The sequence below is a fragment of the Bubalus kerabau genome, chromosome 11 (assembly GCF_029407905.1).
Source record: "Bubalus kerabau isolate K-KA32 ecotype Philippines breed swamp buffalo chromosome 11, PCC_UOA_SB_1v2, whole genome shotgun sequence".
In the NCBI taxonomy this organism is placed as follows: domain Eukaryota; kingdom Metazoa; phylum Chordata; class Mammalia; order Artiodactyla; family Bovidae; genus Bubalus; species Bubalus kerabau.
This window is the reverse complement of record NC_073634.1, coordinates 13,870,212-13,894,893: the sequence shown is the minus strand read 5'-3', so window position 1 is coordinate 13,894,893 and position 24,682 is coordinate 13,870,212. Positions and strand designations below refer to the sequence as shown.

Sequence of the window (24,682 nt, the reverse complement as noted above, 5' to 3'; positions counted from 1 at the left end):
TTTAAAAATTAAATGCATGGCGCTAGTGTTAAAGAATCCACCTGCCAATGCAGGTGATACAAGAGACTGCTGGTTTGATCTCTGGGTCAGGAGAATCCCCTGGAGAAGGGCATGGCAACCCACTACAGTATTCTTGCCTAGAGAATCCCATGGACAGAAGAGCCTGGCGGGCTACAGTCCATAGGGTTAAAAAGAGTCGGACACGATTGAAACAACTGAGCACACTCCCTTGCACGTGCATACTTAACCATTCGCAGCAGTTTCACTCCTTGGTATTTAACCAGGAGCAGTGAAACATGTCCACCCAAAGGCTTGAACATGAATGTTCATAGCAGCTTTACTCATGATGGCCCCAAACTGGAAACAACCCAATGCCCAATAATACATGAATGGATAAACAAATCGTGGTAAATTCATGTCAGGAAATACTATTCAGTAATAAAAGGAATGAACATACTTGAAACACGGATCAATCTAAAAACATGCTCAGCAAAAAAGCAAAGTAAAATTGTTACTGTATGATTCCATTTCTACAAAACTATAGGGATTGCAAATATAGCAAATTTATTCTAGAGTGAAAGCAAATTAGTGGTTGTTAGGGATGGGGAAGTGGGAGACACTGAAAAAAAAAAAAAAAAAAAACCAAAGGAACCTTTGCGATGAAGCCAATGTTCTATGTCCTGATGTGGTGTTAATTACGAGGGAACCTGTGTTCAGATCAGATCAGTCGCTCAGTCGTGTCCAACTCTTTGCGACCCCATGAATCGCAGCACGCCAGGCCTCCCTGTCCATCACCAACTCCTGGAGTTCATTCAAATTCACGTCCATTGAGTTGGTGATGCCATCCAGCCATCTCATCCTCTGTCGTCCCCTTCTCCTCCTGCCCCCAATCCCTTCCAGCATCAGAGTCTTTTCCAATGAGTCAACTCTTCACATGAGGTGGCCAAAGTACTGGAGTTTCAGCTTTAGCATCATTCCTTCCAAAGAAATCCCAGGGCTGATCTCCTTCAGAATGGACTGGTTGGATCTCCTTGCAGTCCAAGGGACTCTCAAGAGTCTTCTCCAACACCACAGTTCAAAAGCATCAATTCTTCGGCGCTCAGCTTTCTTCACAGTCCAACTCTCACATTCATACATGACACAGGAAAAACCATAGCCTTGACTAGACGAACTTTTGTTGGCAAAGTAATGTCTCTGCTTTTGAATATGCCATCTAGGTTGGTCATAATTTTCCTTCCAAGGAGTAAGCGTCTTTTAATTTCATGGCTGCAGTCACCATCTGTAGTGATTTTGGAGCCCAGAAAAATAAAGTCTGATACTGTTTCTACTGTTAAAATTCATCAAATTATGTCATTTTAAAGAGTACATCTTATAAAATTTATCAGTAGAGTTGATTAAAAAATAGACATAAAAAAAGTTGTCCAGTTCAAAGTGACTTGTCTGTGATCACCAAAAGCTGGAAACAACCCAAACCCTTGTTAAGTGAATAAACAAACTGTATATCCATACAATGGAACACAACTCGGCAGTAAAAAGGAAGTCAGCTATTACTACATACAATAACATGGACAGATTTCAAAATTATGCTGAAAAAAGGTCAGACATAAAAATAGTGTATCCTGTGATTCCATCATTTATATAGAACAGATCCTACTGTATAGCGTAAGAAACTATATTCAATATTCTGTGATAAACCATAATGGAAAAGAATATTAAAAGGAATAGAATATATATTCAATATATATGTATAGCTGATTCACTTTGTTGTACAGCAGAAACTAACACAACATTGTAAGTCAACCATACTTCAATAAAAAAAATAGTTTAAATAAAACGGAAATTAAATTTGCTGAATCACTTCATAAGGAAAATAGAAAAATGCCTTGTGTCAGGCTGTTGAAAATGTTCTCTCTTGAACATAACCTCTAGCAGATGGAAAGAGGGCTCTCTAATGTTTCCGTTTTCTTTGATGCTATTAATATTCCCTTATAATCTCTGTGTATGTGGTCACAGCTGGTCTCTTGAGGTAGTTCTAGTAGAACTACTCTCAATTGCTGAAGTCATTAATGTCGATACAGTGGCAACCACTACCACCTACTTGTGGGGAGGGAAATGGCAACCCACTTCAGTGTTCTTGCCTGGGAAATCCCATGGACAGAGGAGCCTGGTGGGCTATGGTCCGTGGGTTCGCAAAGAGTCAGACATGACTTAGTGACTAAATAACAATTCTATTGGGGGTATATAAGAATAGAGAGGTGAGGGTGAGGAACAGGCTTCACAGTGAGCCAAAAAGACAGGTTGTTTGGCGTATGTGTTCACTCAGTAGGTTGGTTCTTCTCTGGAAGGCCTGGAAGGAAAAGCCATTCCAAGAGTATTCCACAGAAGGGAGAATGGAGGGGGAATTCACCTGCCAGCCTCCCTTCTCTCTTCTGCATTTCATTATTTAAGGCTCCTCACACGGGAGTCAACTGCTCTACACTTCTATACATCATTTCACTCTTCCATGGCAGCTCATAAAGCCAGAGCTTGTGGCCTGACGCGGCATTTCCTCCAACTCCAAAGTGGAGGGATGGCTGATAGAAAGAGCTTCATGTGGGGGCTATAAGGGCCATGCAGGCCCAGAGTTTAACCTGGGCTCCAGTCAGCTTAGGGCGTGCTAGGTTTGCCTGCAAAGGCAAAACTGGGGAGCATGGGCCAGGTGGCAGATGGCACTTTCAGGAAGGAGGAGGAGACCATTCTTGGAATCTGTATTTCACACAGCATGATATAAATGAAATAAATGCTAACTAGTCCTACAAAGTACCTTGTAGCTAAAGGAGTAATTCAGTAGGTGGGTAAGGTTAGGAGAGATGGCTTTACTGAGGAGATGGGGCTTCGAGAATGATTTGCCCATAGAGGCTGCAAGAGAGCTGTTACAGCCAAGAAACAATCTGAAAGACGAAGATACTGTGGCATAAATGTGTATGTGCTCAAGAACCGCAGGCACACTGAAGAATGGAGTGGAACATGGCAGAGGCTTTGAAAAGTCAGCTGGGAGTCAGATCACACAAGGCCTTGACAAGGAGTTGGAAATGGATTCTCAAGGCCATAAGCCATTCAAAATTTCCAAGAGGGGAATAACATTCATGAGTTTGTTTTAGGATGTAATTCTGGGGCAGCTGTTAGAATTACACTAGAAAGGTGGTTCAGACAGGATCCTAGGAAGGGCTTTCTCCATAGTAGGAGTGTCTGTAGTTGACTGTGTGGGTCCAGATCATGACTTGGGGCTCTGAGTGGCCTGCAATTCTGGGATGTGATGCCTTAAAAATCAAGCTTACCAGACTGATGTTAAATCCAAAACTCATTTAATTGACAAAGTCTCATTATACTGGCTAGATTGAACTCATGTCTATATCTCTACTCACCACCCAAACCCAACCAAAACAGATAAACTCCCAAAGATTAAAAACCCACAAGAGAAGGGGAGGGATGATGAATGGTAGATGAGAGAGTACAGTAAAACTTTCAAAGATATTAACTGTCAGAATGGAGACAAATAGGGTTTCCCTGGTGGCTCAGTGGTAAAAAATCCACCTGCCAATGCAGGAGTGATCCCTTGTCCAGGAAGATCCCACGTACCTCGGAACAACTAAGCTTGTGCACCGCAACTGTTGAGCCTGCGCTCTGGAGCCCCGCTCCAGAGCCCCGGAGCCCTAGAGCCCGTGCTCCACAAGAGAAGCCGCCTCAGTGAGAAGCCTGTGCACTGCATCTGGAGAGTAGCCCCACTCGCTGCAGTGAAAGGAAAGCCTGTGTAGCAGCGAAGAGCCAGCACAGCCAAAAATAAAAAAAAATTTTAAGGGCTTAAAAAAAATGGAGAAAAATAAAACCTGATTCTGTGCAGCGAGGGGAAGCTAAACAAAAATAACAAGGTGAGTGACCGCCTTATGACAAGTCTGCCATACATGAGCAGTTTCCATCCGCTCTGAGTGCTCGAATCTTAAGTTCTAAACAACAGGCAAAGATCACCAGACATTCCAAGATCACATCTAACAAGAGAGAAAGGCATCAACAAACAGGAGAAAATCAAAACCAAAAACAGCTGATACAGAGAACAGAAGAAACTTAAAAACTGATAACTTTATAAAGAGAGAAAAGATAATGCATTCATTAAAAAAAAAATTAAAGAATGAAGTGCCAGGGAAAGATAGCCATTCAGAAAAGAAGAGCTAGCTATTGGAAATTAAAAACATATAGCAGAAAAAAATAGATATAAAATATGTAGCAAAAAACCAATAGAAGGGTAGAAATAAAGCTGAGAAAAATTTTGTGATTTAAAAAAAACAAAAAAGATTAAAAATGGAAAATAAGAGACAAAAATACAATTAACTTAAGAGGTACATTTCAGAAAATCAAATAGTCAACTAATAGAAGTTCCCCCAAAAGAAAACAGAGAAGGCAGCGCTCACTTCAGCAGCACATACACTAAAATTGGAACAATATAGAGATTAGCATGGTCCCTGCACAAGGATGACATGCAAATTGGGGAAGTGTTCCACTTTAAAAAAAAAAAAAAAGAAGTAAGATATAGAGAAGATAAAGTGAAAAACATTTCCCAGAAATGATGTGCATAGCCTGCTAGACTGGAAGGCCTCATTTGCATTATGAATTTTAAAAATACCCACACTAGGGACTTCCCTGGTGGTCTAGGGGTTAAGAATTGACCTTTCAATGCCAGGAGACATGGGTTCGATCTCTTATCTGGAAAGATGCCACATGCTGTGGAGCAACTCAGCCTGTGAGGCACAACTAACCGAGCCCCCGCTCTAGAGCCCTCAAGCAGAAACTACTGAAGCCCATGTGCCCTCGAGCCTATGACCAGCAACAGGAGAAGCCTGCACTCCTCAACAGAGTAGCCCCTGCTTGCTGCAACTAGAGAAAGCCCTCACGCAGCAGTGAAGACCCAGCGCAGCCAAAAATTTACCCATGGTAAGTCATATCATGGTATTTCAGGACACTTGAGAGAAAGATCCTAAAGCTTTCAGGAATAAAAATTACAGGTCACAAATAAAAGTTCTGGGATCAGAATTGTTCCTGTTGTTCAGTTGCCCAATTGTGTCCCACTCTTTGTGACCCCATGGACTGCAGCACAGAAATCAGAATAGCACAGGGTTTTAAATAGCAACAATGAACTATGGAAAAATAATGAATAAATGCATTTTAAACTGCCTACCTACAAATGTATAGCATATCAACTTATCAATGCAGTGAAGAATAAAATAAACCCATTTCAGACATGCAAAAGCCTCAAAGAGTTTGCATCCCATTAATCCTTGGGAAACCATGGAAGAATATGCTCCACCACACAGGGAAGTAAACAATGAAAGCAGCAGCTATGGATCCAGGAAACAGAAGGGGCACAGAAGAAATGACCAGGGTGAAGGCAAACAGAAATCCCAGGGCAAGAGCTGTGCCCCCGGTGTAGAGAACAGCCACTGTGTACCTGTCATAGGTTGAGTTGTGTCCCTGCGAAAGCTGTATGTTGATATCGTCCCAACCACCTGGTCTTCAGAATGCGACTGTACTTGGAAGATGGGGTCTTTAAAAAGTTAGGTTTAAATGAGTTCATTACGGTGGGCACAATCTAGTGTGACTGGTTTCCATAAAGAAAAGGAAATCTGGACATAGGTACAGAGGGTAGACCATGTATAGACAAATGACCAAGATGGTCATTTACAAGCCAAGGAGAGAGACCTCAGAAGAAACCAGCTCTGCTGATACCTTGATCATGGACTTCTGGCCTCCAGAACTGTGAGAAAATAAATATCCAGTGTTTTAGACACCTAGTCTGTGATTTTTTTTATGGCAGCCCTGGCAAACAGTGTCCAACCTAGACCAAGTCAAGAACAAATCCAATCAACCCAAGAAAGATTTCAAACAAACAGAGTCTGATGTGTTTACCCTATCCACGTTAGGGCCACAGGAAAAGACACAAAAATGTAGGGTGAAAAAACCAGGACATGGAAGCAACCTAGATGTCCATCAGCAGATGAATGGATAAGAAAGCTGTGGTACATATACACAATGGAGTATTACTCAGCCATTAAAAAGAATACATTTGAATCAGTTCTAATGAGGTGGATGAAACTGGAGCCTATTATACAGAGTGAAGTAAGCCAGAAAGAAAAACACCAATACAGTATACTAACGCATATATATGGAATTTAGAAAGATGGTAACAATAACCCTGTGTACGAGACAGCAAAAGAGACACTGATGTATAGAACAGTCTTATGGACTCTGTGGGAGAAGGAGAGGGTGGGAAGATTTGGGAGAATGGCATTGAAACATGTAAAATATCATGTATGAAACGAGTTGCCAGTCCAGGTTCGATGCACGATACTGGATGCTTGGGGCTAGTGCACTGGGACGACCCAGAGGGATGGTATGGGGAGGGAGGAGGGAGGAGGGTTCAGGATGGGGGAACACATGTATACCTGTGGCGGATTCATTTTGATATTTGGCAAATCTAATACAATTATGTAAAGTTTAAAAATAAAATAAAATTAAAAAAAAAACGTAGGGTGAAAGTGGTGCAAGAATAGCCATGGCACACCCTGGTTCAGAGGCAGACACTCACCTAGAAAATAACATTACCTTAGGATAGTAATGTAACCAAAAGGTGGAAAATAACTACACTAAAAATATGCGGGGAATAGGAGTGTGTATGTGGAAAAATGATATGAAAGAGCTAAAAAATACTCATCTTCTACAGTAAGGAAATCAACAGAAAGTACTAGGAACGGAAAAATCAAGAATTGGTCGTATAAGCCTAGTATTTAGAGAACAGAGGTAAATATTAGATAATAATGCAAAAATGCATAAAGTGTTGCCCTTGGGGAGGGACAATCAGGGGGTAGGACAGGTGTGCCAATGGGAAGACTGCTCTTTTTCTTAAAAATCTCAGTAGAACTATTTGAATTTTAAACTATGTTCATGTGTGTGTTTTTCTTATATGTGTGTTTTGATGTGATGAAAATAAAAAACATAAAAGCTTAAACAGACCACGACACATCCTTTAAAAGAGGAAGTTGCCGGTCCCCTTAGCCAGAAGTCTTTCAGTGGTATGCTGTGAGCCGAAGCCAAAACCAGTGTGCTGAAGAATAAACAAGACACAAGAGGAGCGTGGTTTTCAACAAACTGTGTCGACAACTGAGATGAGATGGGGACAGGGAGGACCACAGGATCGAAGATGGTTTCCCAGGTGGCACTGCTTACATGACACTGTGCTGGCAACGTCCTCCTCAGAAACTGCTGGCCAAGAACTCTGTAGAATAGTAGGCTCGCTGGAGTCCCACGCCTGCCCCTGGTGGCTCTCTTTCTGCCTCACCGGTTGTCCTGCTCCAATTTCTTTCCAAGTGGAGAGTTCATGATATATGCAAGAAACAATTCCACAAGAGCAGCCTTTTAGCAAGAAAAACTCTTGTATCTCTGTTAAATGTGGTGGGTAGAAAAAAAAAAAATTTCTGAGCCACCATTTCGATGAAGGGTAGCAGCCTGAGTTCATGAGACACAGACCAGGGAGTAGGCGAGTTAGTTAGAGCACCTCCTTGGCGTCAGGTTCCACAAGATGTTCATTTATGAAACAGGGCAAACAAGCGTCACCGGCAGTATCACTCTATGACACAACACCCCAAAACCAGAGGCTTAAAAAATGAAGCCAATCTGCCCAAGCATTCATCAAACATCTACCAAGGCTTATGATGTCATGACAGTTACACCCTTTCTTGAGCAAACAAAGGTTTCTGGCTTCCTCTGCAACTAAAAATAATTACTACCTCCCAAGTGATCCATCTGTGTGTAAACCAGCTGAGGAGATAACTTAGAAAAAGTCAAGGTCAGGCACCATTCCACGGTGAGAGGCTAGCAGAAAAAGCCTGCAGCAGGTTACGTTCAATAGAAAAGCAGTAACTTCAGGAGCCATGCAAGTCTCCATGTATATCACAGGCTTTAAACGTCACATCTTATTCTGTTCATCAAGCAACCTTTACAGTCTACAAAAGTTTTCAAGTTTTCTGAGTAGCTCTACCCAATTGATAACAGTTACCCTGTCAGGTAAATTACTCAGCATTAAGTATTTAGGTTTATCGATTGGTCTTTCCTGCTCAACTGACAATCGGTCTCAAAGTTTATCCACTCCTGTTTTAGATGGCCTATCTGAAAATTCAGTGAAAGGAAGCTGACAATAAACAGATTGCCAATGAAAGAAATTTCTAATGACAAAAATACTACAACTAATCACAAATAGTGATTAGGTTCTAAAGAGATTATCTCCTAGGTAGATTTTAACAAAAATATTGAACAGTTAGGGGGAGAAAAAAGATACCCTAGTGATTTGGTCAATAATAGAATATGATAAAAACATGTTTCTGCATGCACACACACACACACATACAGACACACTAACACCACACGTTTAGTCAGGAAAAAATACACAGAAAACGAAGGTAGAATTTTTCATTAATTTACAAGGGATATTCTTTATTACCTTTATCAGTTCTAAAATATCATCTTCCTTTAAAAAAAATTTAAGAGTGGAATGACAGATCATTTCCTTCACTGTTGTAAATACTGCAAATCTGTCAGCAGTAGTAAGTATCAATAGAATTTCTCCTTAAGCTTGAGCACATAAGGGAGCAATAAAATAGATTATAAACCTCATTTGACCTGATCTTACAAAAAGTCACTTGCTGATTTGAGTCCTGCTCTGTCTGCAGACAGATTTCCAGGGTAGACATGTGTCACTTGGTCCATCTGTAATAGGCTGAATAGGGTACTCTGTAGTAACTGCCAGGAGAAAACCTTTTGTTCGGGCCTCCTTGACTGGCAGTTGGCTTTACATTCCAAGAGTATCTCCGCTGGAAATAGTCCTCTCCAGGGGGACCAGGAGGAGGGACATGGCATCTCTGGTAAATGTTCCAATTCTGGGAAAATTTTCTTAAAATGAAAGTAATAAAACATTATTAGTTTTAATAACTATATATAACAAGCTTTATAAAATTATACATAGACACTCTGGTTCTACTGTTTTCAACCTGTGTGATTTTAGCAGATAAAACCGCTTAACCTTTGGATCTCTCAGTGCTTTATAAAATAGAGTATTATTAAACACCCTCCATCTTCATGACTGTTTTGAAGGTAAATTAAAACAACGTATTTCTATTACCCACCACAACAACTTGGCACACAGTAGGTTCCAAGAAGCCTTTCATACTATTCTAATCAGATATATTCTCTCCAAGTGTGGCAGGGCTGACAGGAAACAGAATGAGCTATTTATGTTTGAAAACAGAAACCTGCTTTCACCTTATAAGTCAATGCTGCTTGCTGCTGCTAAGTCGCTTCAGTCGTGTCCGACTCTGTGCGACCCCATAGACGGCAGCCCACCAGGCTCCCCCGTCCCTGGGATTCTCCAGGCAAGAACCCTGGAGTGGGTTGCCATTTCCTTCTCCAATGCATGAAAGTGAGAAGTGAAAGTAAAGTCGCTCAGTCGTGTCCGACTCTGTGCGACCCCATGGACTGCAGCCTACCAGGCTCCTCCATCCATGGGATTTTCCAGGCAAGAGTACTGGAATAGGATGCCATTACCTTCTCCGTATAAGTCAATAGATATATAAATTAATTACAAAATGTAGAAATTCTAACCACGGCACATGCAGCAAATTTGGAAAATTAAAATTTAATTGTCTCAAAATTAACACCGGTAAATCTAATATAATCATATAAAAGAAAAGTTGGAGATCTGAGAAAAGTAAACACCCCCAAAACCCCTCAATCCCAATTAATCTAATTAAACTGGTTAATATTTTCTTTTGGTCTTTTCCTCTTGCATCTTTTTTTGACTACTGGATCATAACCTATTATTTTCACTTATTATAAGTGAGCTCTCACTTTTAATGGCTTTATAAAATATCACAGTATGGATACATAATTTACTTAGCTATTCTTAACTGTTAGAAATTCAAGTTGCTATCAATTTTCCCACTACTGTAAATAAAGGCAGGATTAACATTTTGGAATATATGTGACTCTATCCTAAGCACTTAGTTCAGAGTCTGATGCACAGTTGGAAGTTTAGAGAAATGTGTTGAAAGATTAAATGCATATAGATTTCTCCATATTTTGAAGTTTTTCTGTAGTTTCAAGGTTAGCAGGTATGAGCATTTTTATGGCTATTACAGTTATGTTTCAAAAGGGCTATACCTATTTTCAGAGTCCCTGGCAACACAAGCAATAATCTTTGAAATGTTTACATCTTCTAAAAATGTTAACATCTTTTGAAAGTGGAAAGTTTACAATGTGCTAAAATACTTAATTAACTTATGTAATAATCACAATCCCAAGGTATGTACTATAAAAGTTTTATTTATAATATTATTAAAATTTCCATCCAACAGATAAGAGAACAGGAATTTAGAGATCTTACTGAGATCATACAGAGAGTGAACAGCAGAGCTAGGCTGCAAACCCAGGCCCAGCCTGACACCACCCTGGACCACCTTGTCAAAAACTGTTGCCAAATTAATAGGCAAAGAATAATACTGTGCTATTTTAATTGTTCTGAGGTTTTTCCTGTTTCTCAAGTAAAAAAATATGTGTGTGATTTATGCTTCAATTCCTCTGCAGATTTCTCTACTGGCATTGTACTATTTTCTGTATAATTTGTGTTTATTATGCTGTGCTAAGTCAATTCAGTAGTGTCTGACTCTTTGCGCCTATGGACCATAGCTCCAGGTTCCTCTGTCCATGGGATTCTCCAGGCCAGAATACTGGAGTGGGTTGCTGTATGCCTCTCCAGGGGATCTTCCCAACCCAGGGACCAAACTCAAGTCTCTTTTGTCTCCTGCACTGCAGGTGGCTTCTTTACCACCAGTGCCACGTGGGAGGCCCTAATTTTTGTGTACTCTTAAATAAAACAACCTTCCTTATTCTGAAAACTGTACCACTATTAACGGAGCCTCAGAATGCAAGGAGACTTCCCAGATGGCACAGTGGTAAAGAATCCACATACTAATGCGGAAGACGTGGGTTCGATCCCTGTGTCCGGAAGATCCTCTGGAGGAGGAAATGGGAACCTACTCCAATACTCTTGCCTGGAGAATCCCATGACAGAGGAGCCTGGCGGGCTACAGTCCATGGGGTCACAAAGAGTGGGACGTGACTGAGTGACTAACACACACAGACAAGTATGCAAGATCCTTTTTGGCACGCACATCAAATTACTGCCTTAAACTAAGTTTAAGGATCAATGAAAACTTCCAAGACCTTATCCCAACTGCCTCTGAAAACTCACCTATTCCCCATCCTATACTTGATTTTCCAGCCCTAAATGCAAAATATGGAGAAAACAATACCTCCTGGTTGACACCGACCAGCAAGAAAATACAAGTTCTTCATATTATCATACTGTGTTTGCACTAATTTATAATATTAGTTTCTATTTCAATTCTAGACAAAGGGAAAGCAGAGATACCTTTCTGACCGCTGTAGATCTTGAGTCCAGGTATGGAAATGCCGAGGCTCTGGGTAACCTTGGGTCTGATGTATGTTATGCTTAGGTCTTTGGTTAACAGGCTTAGTAGCTGTGAAAACTGGCTCCATCATATGTGTTGAATCTTCAAAACCTCTTTTTCTAGATACACTGGAATCCCAATTCCTCAAACAGAATGTTTCCACAAAATATTATTGGTGTCCAAATTTGGTATCAGTTCAGTGACTATATTTTGGCCTATGAAAAAAACAATCCCACCTGACCCCCACAATCCTATTTGTTTAGGTTTCCTACAGCAAGTTAATGAGCTACAAGAAGAATGGATAGGTGCAATTTAAATGATACAAAAACACATCTTTCTACCCACAAATATCAGGTATAAAATGCAGCTTACTTTCTGATGGGACCGTTGCGAAGGTCATCAATGTAGTTTTGCCTTTCTAAGCAATGTCCACGGCATCTATTGAATACTGAGGAGAAGATGAACTGTTAGAAATAAGTGTACAAAAAGCAAATCTTTCCCAGAGAAAGCGGATCAAAGAGGAAGTCCACTTACTGATTATACAGGTTGTCGTAGCTCATTATTTCCACATACATCCCTTTATAAACTTTTGCTAAAAGGTTATCTTATGTCAGAACAAATGAATCACAAACTTTTCTCTTTTACCAAAATTTGAGAAATTCACCTACATTTCTACTTTCAAATTTTAAAAAAAAGGGAAAACAGTGACAGCTCTCTTACTTACATTCAATTGCATCATCTGGCCTCATGCCTTCTACATCAATCAAATACCTAACAGACAACAAAATTCAAGTCATTTGTAAATAAAAAGGAAAAAAAATCATTTTTGCAAAAAAAAAAAGGTCCAATTTCACTTTACAAATATAGATATAAAAATCCTAAGAAAATATCAGCACATCTAATCAGTAATTATTAAAGAATGATATACGAAAAGGCTTTATTCCAAGGATGCCAACGATGACCTAGCTTTAGAAAATCTATTAATGTATTTATTTACACTAATACAACAATTAATAAATGAAAGAGAATAAAATACAGGATCAAATTGGCAAATACTAAAAAGGTATCTAAGATACAACAGTTTTGATCAGAATGCTTTGTACACTGAAAACAGGAGACCTAACATGACAGAGTATTCACCAGGAACCAACAAGTAACAGACAAATTAGGAAAAATATTAACATTATATCTAAAAAAAAACACTATTAACCAAGCGTAGGACCCAGAAACTTAGGAATCACCTTCACTGACAGTTATTTCTTCCTCACCTTCATCCTCAACCCACCACCAAGGCCTAAACAATGATATCGCCTAAATATCTCTAGAATATGTTCACATCTTTCCACCAAAATGACCACCAAATCCTGGTCCAAGCCATCAATATGCCCAGTTTCTACTAACGTCTCCTAACTTGTTTCCTTGCTCTTTATCCCTGCAGTGTATTCTCCATTCAGTAGCCAAATGAGAGGCTAAAAATACAAACTTAATTACACTCACCTTCAACCAAAACAGTGCAATGATTTTCTAATACTCTTAACGTCTAAAACCCTAAACACAAACCTGAATGACTGAGCTCCTACCCACAATTCCAGCTCCATTTTAATGACACACTTCCCCCACACCCCTGCCTTCCTGGCCAGTTCCTCCAACAGAGCATATGCTTTCCTCTTACAGGGTCTTTCTTATTTCTTATGCTTAGAAATCTCTCCCAATGTCTTTATCTGGTTAACACCTACTTCTTCATCAGATATCAGCTCAAACATCCCTAAAGAAACTTTCTCAAAGGAGAAATATTGTATGAAGGCTGGAACTTTTATGGGCTGGAGATGGGCTGGAAGTTGAGTCCATTGCCAACAGCCAATGATTTAATCAATCATGCCCATGTAATAATAACCTCAATAAAAGCCCAAAAGGGGGAAAAAAAAAAAAAAGAAACTTCTAATCTCCATGATGGGGTCAAATCCTCCCTAAAATATGTTCTTGTGGTACCATGTCCCTTTCCTTGGCATTTGTCAGAGTTGTAACTGTACATGCAGAGTGTAATTCTTGAATCTCTATTCTCTCTCTGGACTGTCAGAATTCACAAAGGGTAGGTAAAGTCTCTTTGCTCACACAATTTCCCAAGGCTTTTTGCTAGTACCCAGCACAGTGCTTAAACACAACAGATGCTCAATATTTTAAATATTTTCTGAATGAACAAACAAAAATTGGTACAGTCACAAAAAGCATAAGGGCATAAACTCTTTAATTCAGAAGTCCCATTCTGAATGAAGTTATCTGAGACAAATCATATATAGTCAAAGACATTCACAGAGGAATATTCATTACTTCAATGTTTTATAATGTCAAAAACTTCTGACTTTCTTTTCATCAGTAAGCAAAGAAACAATGCAGTCTTTAAAAAAGAACAAAGTCTCCAAATATTTTCATAGGAAGATGTCTACCATACATTAAATTATAAACCAGAACATCTAAATATTATACCATGAAATCACATGTAGTCAGTCCTCTGTATCCACGGGTTTCATTCCTGTGGATATGGAGGGCTGACTATCCTACACCAGTTTACACAGGGGACCTGAGCATCTGAGGATTTTGGTATCCATGGGAAAGCCTGATATCAAGGGACAATTATATGTGCTTCTATTTGTGTTTTTTAAGTAAAAAAAAATATGTGCTAAATTATTACAAGTGGTAATCTCTTAAGTCGAGGGCAAGACTGCTTCTACTTCATACATTCTTTAACTGACTTCATTTTCTGCATTCAGCTTACATTACTATTGTAAACAAAAAATTTCAACATGGTCTGCCTCTTGGGGTTGGCAACTCACCTGCAGATGAGGTAGCCAGTCCTGTTTAAACCATGGGTACAGTGGACACCAATAAGTCTGTCTATAAAACAGGGAATATGGAATTAAATAAATGAAGTAGCTACCTAAAGACAGGTTATACAATTTTCTGAAGAGTAGCATTTATTGGTTGCTACAATACCACCACTATCCTAAAATGGAAAAACTCTGAAGAAAAATATGTTTTAGCAGGAACATGCTATAAAGAATTAATATAGTCAAAATTCATTGCCTCTGGGAAATTTTGCATAGCATCCAATCATATGCAATAGTATGGACTGGAGCATGCCCATCATGAGCTGATTTGACTATAGAAAAAGGGAGTGGGGAAAAAAAAAAACAAAACAAAACAGGCTACCAAAAGAATGAAATCTGTTTTTAGGTGAAACAAATGGAAAGCCTTCACTATTAATGCTCAATAGTATTTATGAAAAGAACAAACGCTTTCTTGGGTTCCCAAAGTGCTGTTGTTTCTACTCTCATTTGCTGCTCTACACACACCATGGGTCTATATGCCTGTGGAGTTCTCGGGAACATAGCACTGTTCTTATATCACAATGAAAAAGTAAGGCTTGAGATGTTAAGCCCGAGCTGCACAGCAGGCAATGGCACCCCACTCCAGTACTCTTGCCTGGAAAATCCCATGAACAGAGGGGCCTGGTGGGCTGCAGTCCACGGGGTCGCTAAGAGTCGGACACGACTGAGCGACTTCACTTTCACTTTTCACTTTCATGCATTGGAGAAGGCAATGGCAACCCACTCCAGTGTTCTTGCCTGGAGAACCCCAGGGACGGGGAGCCTGGTGGGCTGCCGGCTATGGGGTCGCACAGAGTCAGACACGACTGAAGTGACTTGGCAGCAGCAGCAGCGGCACAGCAGGCAAACAGAACAAAGACTAGAATAAAGTCTCAGATTTTTCCAACTATGCCACAGTATCTCTTAGTTTAGCACTTAAAAAAAAAAAAAAAAAAATATATATATATATATATATATGAGAAAGTAAATACAAAACAACACATTTGATCTCTGCAAAAGGCATGTCTGTGACTAGGCAGTGTGTGACAGTCGTCATCTCTGGCCTGGATTACTACTACCCAACTTCTAAGCCCTTCTATTTCAACTGACCTGCCACATGGAAGATGTTATTTTCTAAAATATAAACCTGGCTGGATTGTTCTGTTAATTAAAAGTCTTCATTTAGCACAGAATAAAGCCCAAATTTTTAGCAAAGAATTTAGAACTCTTTATAAACAAGTATCAATCTGTCTCTCCAACTGAATTATAAATTCAAACTATCAATTTGTTTCTCCAACTGAATTATAAATTCAAACTTTGACCTATGTCATCCACCTTCCTCCTGTCCCCTGCCAGCCCCTCTAATCCCATTTTCTACTTCTCTGACTTCACTCACTAGCCCCTGTCCAGCCACACTGGCCTTACTATTCCTTACATCTGCCAAGCATAGTCGTGCCTCAAGGCATTTGTACCTACTATTCCCTCTGCTTTAGAACACTCCCTCCCACCCCATCCCCACTCCCTCAAATATCCAATGGCTTGTTCCTTGCTTCCTTTAAGGCTCTGATCAACTGACACCTTAATAGAGAGGGCTTCCCTGGTCACCTTCCACACTCCCTCACTTCTTTATCTTGTTATTTTCCAGAGCACTTACCACCCACTGCCTGACACTCCATATGTTTACTTATTTCTCTCTCCCCCCAACTAGAATGTAAAGTGTGCAAGGGCAAGTCCTCTTCTGTTCCTACTTGCTAGAACAGTGCCTTCAACTCAGATGTTATATAATATTTTTGTTGAAATGAACGTATGAACTCTCTGTCCTTTCATACTACCTCTAGTCACACCAGACGCTTCCCCTCCACTGCACAAGTTCAAGTCCTGTGCCTTTTGCACCTGTTCCCAATACCTGGTCTGTCCTTTCCTCATTCTGGCAAGATCCTCTTCCCCCAAGCCCAGCTCAGATGGTCTCCTCGGTTTCTCCTGTGGCACCTGACTCTTTTGTTTTTGTTTATTTGTTTTTGGTCGCACCACGCAGCATGTGGGATCTTAGTTTCTGGACCAGGGATCGAATCTGCGACCCCTGCACACGGGAATCATGGAGTATTAACTACTGATGGCTGGGGAAGTCCCTGCACTTGGTTCTTTTATTATAATTAACCCACTATCTTATAGTTACTACATGCTTATCTTCCTAGATAACTATAAGTCTCTACTGAACAAAGACAGCTAGTCACCTCTGTTTCCCCATGCCCTAACAACAAACCTAATAGGCTCTCAGTTTTTACTAAACCAATTTATTTTCTGAGTCTCTACCAATTTGAGGGAGTGGAGAGTGTAGCCTCTCCCTCTTTATCAGTGAGCCTGGCATCTGTGGGAGGGATTTATAGCAGAGGAAACCACAAGGGATCACAAGCAAGATCCAGACATCAGAGAGCACGGTGAAGTTAGCCCATTGCTGGCAGAGACCCACAGAGGGGTCGCATGCTGTCATCTGGGTCAGCAGCATTCCAAAGATAAGAGATTCCTCAGTCTTAAAACATGGCAAATACCATGTTCCCTTTGATACCCTTCTACCAATAAACAGGACAAAAGAACATTTTTATTACATATTTCCCATTCAAAGTTTTTAAAAAGAGGTAAGTAAGCTAGTTCAGTTCATACTTCTCACAACAATCACCTTCCAAACTAAACTGACCCCCCCAAAAAAACCCCAAAACTAAATTGCTTGAGACCATAAAAAGGAAAAACGCCTCTGTTAGCACCACCTTAATGTTATCAAACAAATAGGCCTAATGTCAGAACTATTAAAAATATTAAAATTCTCCAACCCCACTTGAAATGCATACCAAAATTCAGGTAAAGAGAAAAGAACAACAAAAAAAAACCAGACACTCACCATTATCTTTATTTTCTCTCAAAAACCCATTAACAGCATTTTTGAATTTAAAAATAGTGTCATCATCAGGAACCTGATGCCCAACTGTATAAATTTTTAAATAAGGAATATTTTCTGGTAATTCCTAGAAGGCAAAACCATGGAATGGATATTATTTCATTTGTAGGGAAAGAACAAAAGATTAATTAGAGAAAGCAAAATGTAAACAAAGACATTATATTAATCTAAACATGTCAGTCACTCTGATAAGGGACTTTTTTTTTCCAAAGCTGCTTTAAGCAGGAAGTATCACATGATTCTCATTAAACTACAGAAAGGACAGTTACTAGGGATGCAAAAGCAAATCAATATGAATGAAGGCACGTATAACTCAAAATGCTAAGAAATAGTTCTACCTAGTATCTTACATTTCAAGAGCATAAAGCAGCTGTGATTGATTGAAGTAGAACAGTACAGTAGAGTCAAAAGAACTTGGAACTGGAAAACAGAGCAAATTTCATGCACTGTTGAGAACTGGTATTCTTGGGGTGGGAGAAAGTAGATTATCAATAAAAGACAGAATAGGCTAAGTGAAAATTCTGTAGTTCAGAACTTATATGGAAAGTAGCAGTATGAACCTATGATATGAGTGTGGTGTGCTAAGTCGCTTCAGTCGTGTCTGACTCTTTGCAACCCCATGGACTGTCCCTGCCAGGCTCCTCTGTCTGTGGGATTCTCCAGGCAAGAATACTGGAGTGGGCTGCCATGCCCTCCTCCACCAGATCTTCCCGACCCAGGGATTGAACCGTCATCTCTTATGTCTCCTGCATCAGTTAGTGGTAAACACTAACACCACCTGGAAAGCCTTGAACCCAGGATATATTTTATATTAAAAACAAACAAACACATTTCCTATCTCGAACCACTGAAAAAGCCTAGGAACAACTGATGTCATGTCAAAAGGATGCAAGAGTCACTGAGAAGCTCCACTGGCCAAAGACAGGCCCTCAGTTAGAACAACTGTAATGGAGTCCACCGTTCTTGTTTAGTTACTAAGTTGTGTCCGACTCTTTGTGACCCCATGGACTGTAGCCTGCCAGGCTCCTCTGTCCGTGGGATTTCCCAGGCAAGAATACTAGAGTGGGTTGCCACTGCCTTCTCCAGGGGATGTTCCCAACCCAGGGATTTAACCTGAGTCTCCTGCATTGGCAGGTGGATTCTTTACCACTAAGCCACCAGGGAAGCCCAATGCAGTCCATAGTGATACAAATAAATAAAGTTGGTCACTGCTGGAGGATATTTGTGAATCAACTCATTATTTTGAACACTTTTAAGTAAAAGGAGGAAATCATGCCTCTATAGCTGGGCAACCAAATAGCTTATGCAGGGAATCTTCTGATAGAAACACCCAGCTAATAAATGAAAAAGGAACTATAGAATTCACCATTTTTTGAAACGCCAACTGAGTTAATGGATGTAGGAATCAATCATCAGTGACTGTTAATATCATAGAAAAAGATAACCATATGTCTCCACGGAAGAAGACCTATATTCATCATTACTTCTGATGATAAACACCTGTTCATTCTCACCTATGAAACTGCTTTACCAAAAGAAAACGTTCAAGCTTCATTCAGATCAAGCCTCTAGGTCCAACTACCAATTTACAGGAAATAAAAGGATTGAAGAATATGTTTAACAACACATTAACAAATGAGATCATCAAAATCTAGATGGGACAATTAAACCAGTTTCTTTAAAAAATAAAATTCAAGGAGAAAAAAAAGTGAGAGAGACATGGAAGAAGAACCTTCAAAGAAATAAATAAAAATAAAATTAGAGACCTAACAATAAGACCACGCCAAGTAACATGTGGACCATATTTGGATCCAATTCAGAATTCTTAAAAACAGCTTTTTATGACATTTAGAAGACAACTGCAAATTTCAGCACTGACTGGATATTTAATAATATTAAAGAATGATACTAAAGAATAAAAGTCCTACATTTTAAATATATATATAACAAAAAATATTTATGTGTAATTAAATGTTATCTAGGATCTGCTACACAAAGAAACAGAGTGAAACAGGCAGAGGTATAAATGAAGCATGACAGACATCAGTTGATAAATATTATAGCGAGATGATTTCATGGAATCCTCAACATACAAAGAACACTCAAGATTTTGTATACTTCTGTATATGTTTAAATTTGCAATAATTGTTTATGACACTGTAGGAAACAGTTTGACGGTTTCTCGAAGGTTAAACACAGAACTAACATACAATCCAGCAACTCCGCTCCGACCTACACTGCACATCCAAAAGGACGGAGAGCTGCAATGTGAACAAATGTGTGTACACCAGTGTTCACAGTAGCATGGTTCTCAATAGCTACAATGTGCAAACAAGCCAAGTGTCAGTCCACAGAAGAACAACAAAATATGGTATATACACACAATAGGATTTATGAGGTCTTAAAAATGAATGGCATTTTGTCATATGTTATAACAATGATAAACCCTGAAAATATTATGCTTCGTGAAATAGGCCAGATGTAGGACAGATATTGTAGATGCCACTTACACGAGGTATGGCGAAGAGGCAAATTCACAGAGACAGAAAGTAGAAGAGAGGTTACTAAGGGCTGCTGGGAGGGAAAATGGGGTTGGTGGTGGTTAACGATTACAGAGTTCCTGTTGAGGATGATGAAAACATTTTGAGTACAGACACTGGTGACGGCTACATAGCACTGTGACTGTATTTAATGCCACTGAATTGTATACTTATAAAGGCTAAAATAAATATTATTTATGTATATTTTACTACAATAAAAAAAGAGGAACAACTAAGTTCAAATTCCAACTCTTCCTTTTCTGAATCTCAGTTTCATTCATGTAACACTAGTGAGTGTGTTGTCTGTCCTCTGAGCTGAGCGCAGCAAGTGCAGTAAGCTATTAGTGCTGCCACCACTTCAACAGCAAAGGGCTGTTGTGAGGATTAATTAGACAATGGACATGAAACAACTTTTTAAATGGCAAAACGCTATACAAGTGCTAACAAACATTAGGTGTTAGTTTCCCAAGGCCATGGAACAGATCAGAAGAATTCTTTTGCACTGATGTGTCCTACGAGGGCCAAAACAATATACAGGTTTCTGTATTACATCAAAAGATATTAGGAAAAGCAAGCATAAAACTTAGACAACAATTGCCTTTTACTGTGATGCTTAAACGTGTTTAAGCGACTGCTTAAATACATAAAGATATAATGGATATACGTTCTTTCCTTTCAGGCTTACTATTCTTACCAAGAGTTTACTTCATTTTCAAACTATACAATAGGGAAGCTTATAGAATTCTTAAGCAGATCCAGAGCCTATTGCCATATGGTATAGTTCAATTCATGTCTTCAATCTCATTTTCTTAATCTCATCGCAGAGAGAAATCAGAAATGTGTACTTAAGGAAACCACCAACTTTCCTTTTTGAACTATTACTCATGAAAGAAGGCCAGGATTCACCTTAGTATAAGATGATAAACATCGAATGACTACAAATTATTACAGTACCAGAAAGAAGGTCCTTTTCAACTGCAAGTTCCATTTACCTCTGGCTTATAATAGCGGCGAGTATATGTTAAGTCAATAATCAGTCCAAGTTCTTCATTCTGTTCTTGGATTTTGTTAAAAAGATCCAAGGGGGAAAAACATTCTTCTGGGGCAAGATGCTTTTCAAAACTCTGTCAGAGAGAATGAAATTTTAAAAAACATGTGCTTAAAATCCATTCTTATATTATTCATTTACTCAAGCCCTGTGATGCTAACATGAGATTCAAAGCAAAGTTTGCTCCTCTGGAATTTACAAGCTATATTACAATCCTTTCTTCCAGAGAGATTAGAGGGAAGCATTTCTATATATTTATTTCTATATTTGTTTCTTTCATGCTGGTCTCCTAACCAGACTGTAAACTCCCAAAAGGCAGGAACCACATCAGTTTTGCCTCCTACTGTACTGCCAACTCCAAGCAGAGTGCCTGTAAATAGATATTTATAAATAAATACTTCTTGAATACATATATGAAGGATGGCTTTCATTGCTAAATATTCTTGTATGCACTTGGCTTATTTACCTACTCTTTCCCATTGATCTGTTTGGTTATTCTAGTCCCAGCAACACATTTTCTTCGAAATATATTACTAGACTAGTTTTACAGCAGTTTTAGATTCAGAGCAAAACTGAGCAGAAAGTACAGAGTTCCCATTTATACCTTCTATCCTTCATCCCATACAGTCTTCTCCGTGATCAACATTCCATACTAGTGTGCTTCATTTCTTAGAATTCATGAACCAACACTGACACATCATTATCAAAGTCCACAGTTTTTTGCATTCATGGCGCAAGTAACTATTTTTTAATTTCTGTTACAGTCATGCCCAAATATATACATACTGAGATATATAACATTGTTGTTGTTGTTGAGTTGGTTAAGTCATGTCCGACTCTTTTGCAACCCAATGGACTGTAGCCTGCCAGGCTCCTCTGCCCCTGGGATTTCCAAAGTAAGAATATTGGAGTGGGTTGCCATTTCCTTCTCCAGGGATCTTTCCAACCCAGGGATCAAACTTGTGTCTCTTGCTTGGCAGGCAGATTCTTTACCACTGAGCCCCCAGGGAAGTCCCAAGGTACATAGTACTTTATTATAGATTACTTTATTTACTCTTTACTTATAGTTAAAGCATTACATTGATTTTTCCCTATGAAATTAGGTTGTATTTATCTATGAATTCATTTCAGGATAGTAAAGGGGGTAGTAAAAAGTATAAAAAGAAAAAAGAGTATAAAAAAGGAAAACGGAGTACAACAGGGTTGAGAACTAGGGTTCTATCTGGTGAATACAGATTTTGAAAAAATACTATATCAACTTTTGCGTACCTTTTTCAAGGGAACTTTGAAAGCAATGAAACGAGTCCCAGGCATCCTCTGTCCAACTGGGAGGTAGTCTTTCCACCTATTAATACATTTTTTGTTAGGCAAATTTTATATTAGTCTGTCTCCCAGCATAGGATGAATGCACACTCAAAATGGAAATGAAAGTCTTCTACAGTAGATTCCTCTTCTTTCAGCTTTGCATTTTATTCAAATCCACCTAGTAATAACCTTTACTTCCCTAGTTCCAGTTTTCCGATCGTGAACACAGATAAAAGGCAACAAAACAGTGCCAAGGCCTTAACAAAGTCTATCTAAAACCAGAGATGGCCAGAACTTCCAACTCCCTAATAAAAATGGCCTGGTGTTGAGTTATTAGTTAGTTAGTTCAGTCGCTCAGTCGTGTCCGACTCTTTGCGACCCCATGAATCGCAGCACGCCAGGCCTCCCTGTCCATCACCAACTCCTGGAGTTCACTCAGACTCACGTCCATCGAGTCGGCATGCCATCCAGCCACCTCATCCTCTGTCGTTCCCTTCTCCTCCTGCCCCCAATCCCTCCCAGCATCAGAGTCTTTTCCAATGAGTGGTGTTGAGTATTAAGGTATCATTAATAGGAACAGGTTGCCTGAAATAGTTTAAACACAATACTTTAACTTCCCAGTTTATTCTTAGTCCTCATTTAACTGAGGCCATGAAATTCAGTAGAGAACTTCAAATCCGTATTTTAAAAGAAAACTTGATAATAAAGGGAGTGTGAAGGTCACAAAATGCTAGGAATCACAGTGAAAAGTAATATTTGAACTGATTTCTGTAGGATGAGTTGGAACTAAGGTTAGCTCAGAAGCACAGAAAGTGAGCACAGAAGTTCAGTATTAGGATGAAGATGACGTGACAGATACAAAAGAAATTCAGGAGATAAAACAGAGTTGATTTAATAGGATATGCAACGGAAGAAACGAAAGACTCAGGGAATAAATGGGTTTACTGTACCTATGAGTAAAGTCTCAAAATTAATTTGAACGTACAGAGGTAGATCTCTCAAATGACACCGGTACTGAGGAAAGACTATGCCCTTTATGATTCCCGGAGACAACACAAATAACACAGAACTGTTTCTTTGGAAAATTCGGCGGTATTGGTATGTTGTTGTTGTTTTTTTTTGTTTTTACCACTGAAACTCAGTTCCTATTACATTTTCTGTGCCAAAAACAACACAGATTCAGGAACTGGAAGTGAAAACTGAAAGTGCCAGTCGCTTAGTTGTGTCCAACTCTGTGACTCCATGGACTGTAGCCCGCCAGGCTCCTCTGTCCATGGCATTCTCCAGGCAAAAATACAGGAGTGGGTTGCCATTCCCTTCTCCAAGGGTATCTTCTAAGAGATCGAACTCGGGACTCCTGCATTGCAGGCGGATTCTTTAACGCGTCTGAGCCAGCAGGGAAGACCTGAGGAATTGAAGGGGATTCTATTTTGGTAATTACGTTGTATCCCCAACACCGACAGTCTCACCTTAAAAAAGCAGTCCTTTGGCATTTTACCTGAAAAGCAATGACCAGAGCCTCGCTTTTGAAACAATGGGGAGAAATCAGAACATCACACACCTTCCCTTTCTGCAACTCTGAACGCAGCCGTGAGAGGGTCAATGCCGACTAGCACAAGGCGGACGATCCAAGCCGGCCGGGGTAAACACGACAGGCCGAGAGCACAAGAGATGAAGACCAGGCCAAGGGGCTCTGAGCTGAAAGGGCAACTCCCAAGGACCAAGGCGTGTATTACCTTTCGGGGATGTGGTTTCCGCCCTTCTTCTTGGCTGACGAATGTCCAGAAAAGACGCGATCCTGGCCCCAGTGACCACCGACATGATGCCACTGGCTCATGTGACCCCCAAGATGCCGCGAACGCAACGCCAAGAGTGCAAAAGCTGCCAGCCCAGAGACCCGGGTGCCGGCCCTACCCCGAACCGGAAACGCCTAAGAAGCTACCCACGCAGCGCCAGGATCTCCTTCTATTGCGCATGCGCCACCGCCTGCCGAGATGACGTCATCACGACGGCTGACGGAGAGACTTGATCAGTAAACAAGAGTCTGGGGCTGCGATGGCCTCCTTATCCGGAGGCGGGTTGCACAGGTCCATGAATTCGTGTGTGCACCCTTCAGAATTCCAATAGTGCGGGACATGGAGAGTATTCCCACTCTCCCAGTGCTTTGTGTGGCACTTTCAGCTATTTTCCAAGTGCTTGCATTCACACTTGTGTATAAGTATTTGTGCCTAATGGCTCAGGTAAGCCCATGATACCACTTTAATGGCAGATAGCGAAAAGGAACTAAAGAGCCTCTTGACGAGGGTGAAAGAGGAGAGTGAAAAAGCTTGCTTAACAGTCCCATCACTTCATGGCAAATAGAAGGGAAAAGGTGAAAACAGTGACAGGTTTCTTCTTGGGCTCTAAAATCACTGCACATGGTG

General features: G+C 40.0%; 1 protein-coding gene and 1 non-coding gene across 4 annotated transcripts; one reads left to right on the top strand and one right to left on the bottom strand.

The window, feature by feature from the left end:
• The first annotated feature begins 4,437 nt into the window (after window positions 1–4,437).
• On the top strand, window positions 4,438–4,541 carry LOC129623972 (U6 spliceosomal RNA). Its single transcript, XR_008700713.1, has one exon. It is a non-coding gene; the product is annotated as a U6 spliceosomal RNA (small nuclear RNA).
• A 3,948-nt stretch (window positions 4,542–8,489) lies between these two features.
• DUSP11 (dual specificity phosphatase 11) lies at window positions 8,490–24,240 on the bottom strand. Of its 3 annotated transcripts, none has more exons than XM_055539632.1 (9): window positions 23,996–24,235; window positions 22,224–22,299; window positions 20,899–21,030; window positions 17,310–17,433; window positions 14,381–14,441; window positions 12,274–12,320; window positions 11,922–11,997; window positions 11,510–11,698; window positions 8,490–8,973 (listed from the first exon to the last, which is right to left on the bottom strand). In XM_055539632.1, exons 1-9 carry the CDS (start codon window positions 24,094–24,096, stop codon window positions 8,778–8,780), a joined length of 1,002 nt encoding a protein of 333 aa, XP_055395607.1. In that variant the 5' UTR covers window positions 24,097–24,235; the 3' UTR covers window positions 8,490–8,777. The 3 variants fall into 3 exon arrangements, with proteins under 3 accessions (XP_055395607.1, XP_055395608.1, XP_055395609.1); XM_055539633.1 differs by having other exon boundaries at window positions 11,510–11,692; window positions 23,996–24,232; XM_055539634.1 differs by lacking the exon at window positions 11,510–11,698 and having other exon boundaries at window positions 23,996–24,240.
• Window positions 24,241–24,682: the final 442 nt, after the last annotated feature.

Bases quoted from the DNA above. Each gene is read 5' to 3' on its own strand.
- DUSP11 (XM_055539632.1), bottom strand. From the start codon at position 24,096: ATGAGCCAGTGGCATCATGTCGGTGGTCACTGGGGCCAGGATCGCGTC. The intron at 21,031-22,223 runs GTACGCAAAAGT...TCTCTCTGACAG, and splicing joins TCAAAGTTCCCTTGAAAAAG to AGTTTTGAAAAGCATCTTGC. The intron at 11,998-12,273 runs GTAAGTAAGAGA...TCTTCTCCTCAG, and splicing joins GCCAGATGATGCAATTGAAT to TATTCAATAGATGCCGTGGA.